Below are 9892 nucleotides of genomic sequence, written 5' to 3'. Positions count from 1 at the left end.
TTCGCCACCAAGCATTACGACCAGCCACCGCCCCCTTTTCAAACCCTAAACAGTAATTTCTTGGAACATCCAATCAAAACTATAGACATCGAAGGAAAAAAAAATCTAATCCCATATTGGGCTCCAACTGTCTCCACATCAGCCACAAAACCACAACTGGCGTCAGCGTTTTGGTTTGCTCAGGGATCAACTACGTCTGGGAACACGGTGAAAACCGTGTTTCATTAATTTTGATTTTTTTTATTAAAATTAAATATAATTTATATTTTTAAATTGTTTTGATGTACTAATATTAAAAATAATTTTTAAAAATAAAAAAATATCATTAACATGCATTTCAATACAAAAAATTATTTAACAAGTAATTATTATTACACTGTCAAACACGTTCCTTAAAATCAATCTATAAATAAATAAATAAAAAGTATTAATTAAAAAATAAAAAGATAAAGTAGATATAAAATTAGTTGGGTATCATTTTCATGGGGGGCCCTGACAAAAATAAAATAAGATAAAAAACTGTGGTCGGGAATCTCCAGTGGAATTTGAGAAAAAAGAAAACAAAAAAAATAATGTTTGGAATAACTGTGACCGTGGCCGTGGAAGATGAACTGAACCTTCACCGCTTCTTCGTGAAGATTTTTTTTCAAACAGTTTGTCGGCGATACCCAGCCCACTCCTTTATATATTCATGCGTGCATATTCGATCCTTGCTTGTTCTATTCAAATCTCATCTTTCAAATCCCACTCCTTTTCTGTCAAAAACCAAAGCGTAATGAGCCCAGAAGAAGACGATACATACCCAAAATCATCTCACAAATATTCTTCAGTAATGGATTGTCAACAGTCTTCTAGTGCAGGGTCGATATTTATTGAAGATTTAAGCTTCCCTGCTGCCGCATCTTCTCCTTTAATGGACCTGGAGGCTTTCTCCTATGTAAGCCCGACGACTTCAGCTCATCCAGTATCATCATCGGCGACTGCCATCGAGGTAGATGAGGAAGAGGAGATGCCACGTCCTCTTGCGTGCTTACAGGAGAATCCAGTACCGCCTTTTCTATCGAAAACATATGATCTGGTGGATGATCGGATGCTGGACCCAATAATTTCGTGGGGTTCCATTGGGGAGAGTTTCGTGGTGTGGGACCCCGAGGAGTTCGCCAGGCTTGTTCTCCCTCGGAATTTCAAGCACAACAATTTCTCCAGTTTTGTCCGACAACTCAATACTTATGTGGGTATCGTTTTATATAATATATATACATACATCTATATTTTTACCAGGCCTCCATTTGCCTGCTGTGCTATATAATGGTACCGTTTTTTGTATATCTTTTTTTTTATGCTTCCATTCTGGATATTGGATTTGACAATCTGTCTTTTGTAGATGTAGCGGATGAAGGTATTTTGTTTTTGTAAGACCTGCGAATGGAATGTGTGTATTTATGGGGAGCATACATTAGTATTTGTCTGAGGTTTCTGAAAAATTCAGTTTGTATAAGATTCTTGTGCAATGGAAGGATTTGTTAATTTGTTTGTATAGCTTTGCTGTTCCTTGTCCATATCACTAATGGAATACAGGTGGACTTTTGTAATGCTATATGCATATTTGGTTACTGTAATGTTTGGGGTAGTAGGCAGAACCAGAATAATAGTTAGTGAAGTAGGATTGTTGTCTTATGTAATATACCAGGTAGATTTAGGAAAATGATGAAAGGTTCTGCTTTCGGCTAATATGTATCCACGAGGTTTTCATCTTCCTACTGCCAACAAATGGACATTCTTCCCCTCCTAAGCATTTATTGGAGCGGGGAGTTGCTTGCATCTTGTGCAGGTAGAATTTCAGGTTCATATGTTATTGCTGTTTGCCAGTTTGTCAATACTCTCTTATTTATAATTTGTAGCTCATCTATATATTTTAATCAGCTATTGCTTGCGCATGAAAATTGACATCTTCAAGTTCTCTTGCATGAAGCACGCATGTATTATGCCAATAGTTGTATCCATATCTTGTATTACATGGACTTTTTTTCTTCATTCATTGATTCTTGAGTTGCTCTGGGTTCAGGGGTTCCGCAAGATTGATACTGATCGATGGGAGTTTGCCAATGAATCTTTCAGAAGAGGCGAGAAGCATCTGCTGAAGAACATTCATAGGCGCAAATCAACACAGTCCCAGCAGGTTGGGAGCCACACGGGGTCTTTAACTGAAGCAGGGAGGTCTGGATTGGATAGTGAGGTAGAAAGATTAAGGAAGGAGCGGAGTGTGATGATGCAGGAAGTTATAGAACTGCAGAAGCAGCAGTCTGGGACTGTTCACGATGTGCAATCAGTAAATCAGAGACTTCAGGCAGCAGAGCAAAGGCAGAAGCAGATGGTTTCGTTCTTGGCAAAGTTGTTTCAGAATCCAGCATTCTTAGCCTGTCTCAAGCAAAAGAAGGAACAGGGAGAGATTGGTTCATCAAGGATGAAGAGGAAGTTTGTTAAGCACCAGCAACACCAACATGCCCTACCTGAATCATCAATGGAAGGGCAGATTATGAGATGCATGCCTGATTGGAGAAACATCACATTATCTTCTGTGGTCCCAGATACAAGTCCAGCCTCTATTGATCAATCTCCTGATTATGTCTCAGAAGACATGGTAGGCCTGGGTCTTGGCAGCGAAGCAATGCCATTACCTGAAATTGTTGCACCTGATGAATTTGCCATCTCAGACGAATTAGGAGTGGGACAGGGATTTATCAAAACACCAGAGCAGGTTGGAGAAGAGCAATCAAGCATGCAATTTGAAGATCCCAAGCTCAAAGGAAAGATTGATATGAGCCCGCAAAATGAGGCTGGTCTTGAATATTTTGTCTCTTTTCCTGAGGATTTGGGGATGGAGAAAAAGCTTTCCAGAATTATCTTCCCCTGGCATGGAAAGAATTGTTAAACAAGAGGATGTATGGAGTTTGGCATTTAACACTAGTGCTGGTATGTCTAGTTCTAGCAATGTTTCATGGGATAATCTTGTCGGATATGAGATGCCGGAGTTGGGATCAACAGGTGGCTTCTCAGATATCTGGGATATAGGTTCTGGACAAGCAGGAGGAGGTTTGAGCGTGGATAAGTGGCTGGCTGATGAAAGTCCTGTTGATGAGTCTGATAGTCAAGCTGGCCAGCCAGAAGATGATAAATAAATGAATATTAGACCTATTGGGTTTCATTTACACCAGCACGGTGTGGCTCGTGTAGTATAGTTTATAGATCATAGGGTCTGATAACTGGACATCTCTCATAAATATTATTTGATTGAGAACCAAATCTCATTCTTTTAGAGATCCACAGGTTTCATTATAATATTCTTTGGCTTCTTGTATTAGCTAATTCTTGTTCATCCATATTCTGTTAGAGTTGGATTAGGTCAGTGTTGCAGATTTTCTCTTCTTGCTATGGATACTCTCTTGTTACGAACATTGCAGGACTGCAACCAGAGACATAGAACATTACTCTCCTGTTGGGTTTATTATATTTTTGAACATCCTGGTAAGTTTTGGTAATTTGGTTATCTTGTTCCAGTGTGTGTGAAAATCATGTAGTTTCATTTGTAATGGTTTTATGAGTTATGACCTTGTAGACGATTCAGGTGCTTAGTTATCCGCAACTTCAAAATATATGTTCTGTCCTGAGTGCATTTTTCTTCAAAATAAGTAGTTTCAGTTGGTTTAAGTGTGAATTTATTATTATAATCCTGGTTTATTCAGTGTTCTTAGCATGTTTGCTGTATTTTAGATTTTTCCCTTGCATTCTTGTGAACACAACTTCCTTTTTCTGGGATCTATTGTACAGCTCCTCTCCTATTACATGTTAAGAACATTGAAGAAAATCTTTTCATGTTTGACAAAAATAGAACCCTGCATGCATTTGATACCTTGTTTAAAGCTAAAAAAAATTCTTTAAATAAAAATCTGACTAATCCCAGTTGCCAACTGATAAAAATATGAAACTAAATTGAGGTGCGCAGAAAGATGTAGGTTCACGTGTCTGGGTTTATTTTTTAGATAATCCATGCATATTGGGCCATAAGCCCATTTCTATATTTAGATAAAATAAAATATTGAATACAAAATTCATTAAACCTAATTGAGTCTCTGTTATTTAGATTATAATTTTGACATGTTAATATGTAAAATTTGGATCAATCTAATAATTTATCATTTAAATTTTTTAAAAAAAATATGCTAGATTGAGTTTTTTTTAAGAATTTTATTTATTTTGAATTTGTATTTGTGATGTATTTTTTTTTCTTTGGATTAATTTGTTCAAATTTTATTTTTACATGATTGTTACCCTCTCATGATCCAAGTTGCGGTTATAACATGTTGACATGGTTTGACTCGGGTCACTTTATTATATCATCATATCAATATATTTTTTTATATATAAAAGTAGTCATTGTGTAGATATTTAATACAAAAAATCATTAAACTCAATTAAGTCTATGGCTTGGGTCACGGATTTAACGAATTAATGTGCAAGGTTTGGGTCAGTCCAATATTTTATTATTTACATATGTTTTTTTAAAATATATGTTTGATTGAGTTTTTTAAGCATTTTATTTATTTTAAATATTTATTCGTGATGTATTTCTTTTTTTTTCTTCTTTAGGATTAATTTGTTCATTTTTTATTTTGCATGATTGTTGCCCTTTAATGATTCAGGGTTATAACATGGGTCGACCCGGGCCACTTTGGTATGTCATATGTCAATATTTTTTAATATGAAAATAGTCATTTGTAGATTTTTTTTTGTTTTAGTTTCATCATTTAGCTTTTTAAAAATAAAATAAAAAAATCCTACTTTTTATCCTAGTAAAAAAAGTTTAAAAGAAAAAATAAAACATGTTGGATTTCAAGACCCAAATAAAGGCTTAACAAATTAGACCTTAAACCCTCAATCGATCAAATATATTCTTGTCTCCAATCCTTTTTTTATATATATATATAAAAAAAGGTGATATTGAAATTTCTTTAAGCAGTTTTGTTTGTTTTAAATTAGTCTTCAGTTTTGTTTTAGTCTCTATAAAATTAATTGATTTCGATTTGTTTTTTACAAAAATTTTATATCATCTTGAGTTTTTAAAATCTAAACTACATTATTATCGTTCATCAAATTTACTGATTTTAATGTCATTGTCAAAAAAATATCCATAATCTAAATATTTTTTTAATTTTTTAAAATTTGACCGAAGATGTTAATGAACTAGTGATAACTAAATAATGTATTAACATTAAGGTTGAGAATTAGATATCCACAAACGAGTGACTCAAGCAGCAACGCAACCATCAAAGCATTTCAGACCACCTCAGTTGTTGAAAATTGGATTGAACTCATTAACATGATTTCTAACACTAACGTGTATTTTGTGAGGCGCCTCACCATATTCATGCCTTTCATTTTTATGTTTTGCTAGAAAAAAAAAGCTAACATGCTGGTTCTAGTTAAACGACATCGTAACTTGAGTCTTCTACCCTGTCAGGATCGAGGTTGGCTGTGAAAATAATAAGAACAATTGCGTTGTTTTTGTAAAAGAGCTTTTCATTAATGGATGCCCTTGATTTTAGTTAAACTAGATACGTGGTTTAAAAATGTAACCAAGTTCTTGAGATTTAAATTTAAGAATAGATTTGGAGTTCTTTGTATAAATTTGACTATCAATTTTCATTAGGATTATTATAAAATCACAATGCTCATCCAAAAGTTTGAAGATATCCTCTTTTATATCCAAAACGTATTTAATGGTTTTAGAAAAGGGCTCATGGTTAAAAAGAGATGGTTTTGGTAGGGACAATTATTTTCGGTTTGTTTTTTCGGTTATTTTTTTTTATTCAGTTTTTCCAGTTATTTTTTTTTGTTTTCTCGGTTTAATCGGTTTTTTGAATTTTTTTTTCACCTTTAAGTTTTGATATTTTTATAACTGTTGTTTTTTAAATTGATTTGTACTTGGAAAACACTTTGAAAAACATCTATTACTATAATAATATTATTATTTTTTTAACGTATCAAATATCAGTATATCAAAACAATTTAAATATATATAAAAAATAATTTAAATAAAAAATTTAAACTTTTACTATATTATAGAAAAAAGCTAAATGGGGATTTGGATGGGGTAATTCACCCTTTCTATCAAAGCTGGTGATACACCTTTATGTAATGGTTACTTCATGCATTTTCATAATCTTGAGAGATGTAACTTAACTGATTAGATTTTGAATTTGCTTTTTTAGAGGTCATCAATTTGAGTTTTACAAACCCCCAGGATTATTGAAAGCTTATATAATTATTAATTTTAGAACCGTGAGATTGGTAAAAGTACACAGACTAGAACATCGACATTAATTAAAAAAAGAAAAGAAAAGAAAAGAAAGCTTGCGATGAACCCTTACTGAAATTCATCCGAACAGTGTTTGCAAAATGCGAGGGCGAAACTTGAACCCAAATCCAATCGTAATAATGAATTTGTAAGAAATCCAAAATCAGAAGGACAAAATTATAATTTTTCGAAATCAAAGTCTAATGTTAATGAATAGTGGAACCACAGGGACCTTTCGATGACCGTAAACCATTATAAAATCAAACGACTCTAGTCTTATCGCTCTCCGTTTATTTGCGCTGAGCTCCTCCGCCTTGAAAAAACCGAGCTTCACTCTCTTGTCCCTCACTCCACAAATCACCTTCTCAATCTCTCTTTCTCTTTTTATATTTTACTATATGTTTTTTGTTGTCTTTTAGTTTCTGTCTGAACAATAGTAATACCTCCAAGTGCTTGTATCCAAATTAATCTTTGTACAAATTAGGGTTAGGGTTTTTATTTTTCTTTAGTTCGATTGTTGTATTCTTTTAGATTTGATGATGGTTAACGTGTAACGAAAAGATTGATTTAAGGGTAGGAATTGGGGTTAGGGTTTCGATTTTATTTTTGCACGGTAATGGAAATGGAGAGTACGCGTAGATCCTTCGATAGATCAAGAGAACCAGGCTTAAAGAAACCTCGATTAGCTGAAGAGCAAGCAAACCATAAGGGCCGCCCGTTCACGCAGAGACCGGCAGCTGCACCTTCTGCAAGATATAGGCCTGGAGTTGATAGAGATTTAGAGAGTAATGATTCGAATCGCAGCAGTGCATACCAGCCACAGCCAGTGCCACAGCCACAGCAATACCAGGAGCTAGTGAGTCAGTATAAGACTGCTTTGGCGGAGCTGACTTTCAATTCAAAGCCAATAATCACTAACTTGACTATAATTGCGGGTGAGAATCTCCACGCCGCCAAAGCTGTTGCTGCGACAATCTGTGCCAATATTCTTGAGGTGAAACATCAGTTTTTGACTCTAGTAAATTTTGGTTATGGCCCATTTGTTGTTTTGAATTAAATTGTATGAGAAAGCATTGAGCAGTTCCAAAGAAATGGCGGTATTAGTAGTTAGTAGTAGTAGTAGTATTACTGGTTGGGTGTAATTACAGATTAATGAAAACTTTTCTGATCAAGCACAACTTACAATTCTCGAAGCTTTTTTTTAAAAGCCTTTGTTTCACTGTGGGTTTATAAGAATTACGGGGAGCCATAATATGGCATGTCTGCAAACCATCATCAAAACTAACCATAAATTCAATCGTTGATGTTGCTGTATCTCCTGTGAATTCTACTGTCACTCCCAAGATTTATGATTGTCCCATTACTCAAAATTATTGGAGTGGATATTCTGTAGTTAATGAAGGTTGTTTTATGTTTTTGAGAAGCCAGCGTCATTGAGAATATGGATGGAAAAAATTGTATCCGAATCCGAACTGGATGAATTTCTCATTTCTTGTGGATGAAATGTATTGATGTATAGTTTTCTGAGAGTTTTTGTCAGGATATGTGTTGTCCGTCTCTTGAAAGAAATTAACAAATATAAGTTAGCTATCCAGGCACATTTAAATTATTGTTGCCACTCTTTTGTAGAGGTGTTTCTGTTGGATGCATGATTGTTTGTGGATGCTTTAGTTGTAAATTCATCCAAAAGAAAAGGAAGGAAAAGCAAGGAGCGCACCTTTCTTTGCCATAGTTTTCTTGAGGCCAGCAGGACTTAAAAAAATCAATGTCTGAGAACACAAGGCAATTTCTGCCTGATGTATGGAAGTTATTATGGTGGAGCCTGAGATATTCTGAGGTTTTGCAATAACTTAACTACAAGTGCAGCAAGATATACAAGAGAGTTGGAATTGGATCGAAAAGAAAAGGCAAAGGGAGAAGGATTCTTCAATTTGGCTTTGTAAATCAGTTTGGAGTTGGGTGCTGTATGATGCGTATTTTAATGCTATAATGAAAATTTATAGGTTCATTTTGACTTCTTTTTTTATTGTATCATTCTTTATTTTCTTCTTTTTTCAATTTTGTTTGAGACTTTTCTGTTGCTCGGTAGGCTTCAAATTATTTGCAGATAAAACTAGCTCTATGGATATCATTGTGAGATAGTATACGTGTTGACAGTTTTGAGACATTGCTAATATTCTGAGCAGCTCATAAGTCTGAATGTTAATTTCTTTCTTCTGTTTCTTGCTTCTTGGCTGCCATTTATGCTGTTCAGTTTTTTGTTTCAAAGAATATTGCCCCTGGTGTATTGAATCTCATTACGAAATTAACGTGCAGGTTCCCAGTGAGCAAAAGCTTCCATCTCTTTATCTTTTAGACAGCATTGTGAAGAATATTGGGAGGGATTACATAAAATACTTTGCTGCCAGACTGCCTGAGGTGAGATGTTTTTTTCTGCATGTAGACTCTCATCACGCGATGTGGCATTTTTGTAAACGATACATGTGTAAAATATGGTGTTTTTATTTAAAGAAATTAGTTAAGAATTCTGTCATAGAATTTCTATAATGGTCTTTGCCACTCTGAATTGTTTGGATGTAATTATTGTCTCGTGTTTTAGTTGTTTCATTTGGCCTACAAGTAGTGCATGCATCCTTTTCACAGATAGTTTACTTGATCACCTATTCACCATTGCCATGTTTGTAGGAGGTTACAAGCTCATTTATTATTTGGTAGTTATCAATTATTTCTGCGTCTTTTAGGTTTTCTGTAAGGCATATAGGCAGGTTGATTCCCCTGTACATTCAAGTATGCGGCATCTTTTTGGAACTTGGAAAGGAGTTTTCCCTCCTCAGCCACTTCAGATGATTGAGAAAGAACTTGGCCTTGCTCCTGCTGTGAATGGTTCATCTGCAGGTGCTGCAGCGTCTAGGTCTGAGTCTCAGTCTCAACGGCCACCAAATAGCATCCATGTCAATCCCAAGTACTTGGAAAGGCAGCGCATTCAGCAGTCTAGTAGGGTAAGTGGAATTTCCTAATCAAATTTTGACTTTATTCAAAAGTTTCAGTGGCTAGAGCAGACTTTTTTGCACCACCTTTATTTCTTAGTCTTAAGTTTGAGATGTTCTTGTCTTGCTGAATGCGGAGTTTAGACTGCTTCTGTTGCTTTGTCAATGCATTAATTGTTGTCCATAAAATTACAGTCAGTGATGGATATTTTTTTGTCGGGGTAGAGTAAACTCCTACTGTAAGGATAGTTCTCTAGTTGAATCATAGAGATGACTAAAACAGGATTTATATATGGAAATATCTTTTCTTCTTTTCTATCTTCTGAGTGTTACACGGGGCTTAAAAATGCTAGGCATGCCTTTGTCCGGGGATTGATAACTGATACAAAATTTCCACCAAGTGATGCCAGCTAATGTGGAATTCAGGTGTTTGGGCAGTGTAGGTGAAAGTGTTTGAAGTTTACTGATCCAAGAATGGATTCAGTTCAGAGAGAATGAGGTGAAATTAAGCCAGAGACAAGAAGTCAATTTTATTCCACTCATGACCATT

General features: G+C 34.9%; 1 protein-coding gene across 1 annotated transcript; it reads left to right on the top strand.

The window, feature by feature from the left end:
- Positions 1–487: 487 nt before the first annotated feature.
- Positions 488–3361, top strand: LOC118048211 (heat stress transcription factor A-3-like). Its single transcript, XM_035057805.2, is given in 3 exon segments — positions 488–1231; positions 2066–2884; positions 2886–3361. Coding segments are annotated over 3 exon segments (1653 nt in total). The 5' UTR covers positions 488–691; the 3' UTR covers positions 3180–3361.
- The last annotated feature ends 6531 nt before the right edge of the window (positions 3362–9892 follow it).

This window comes from Populus alba, chromosome 6 (assembly GCF_005239225.2).
Source record: "Populus alba chromosome 6, ASM523922v2, whole genome shotgun sequence".
Lineage (NCBI taxonomy): Eukaryota > Viridiplantae > Streptophyta > Magnoliopsida > Malpighiales > Salicaceae > Populus > Populus alba.
The sequence above is the reverse complement of the archived record's forward strand: the minus strand, read 5'-3'. Positions and strand labels throughout refer to the sequence as shown.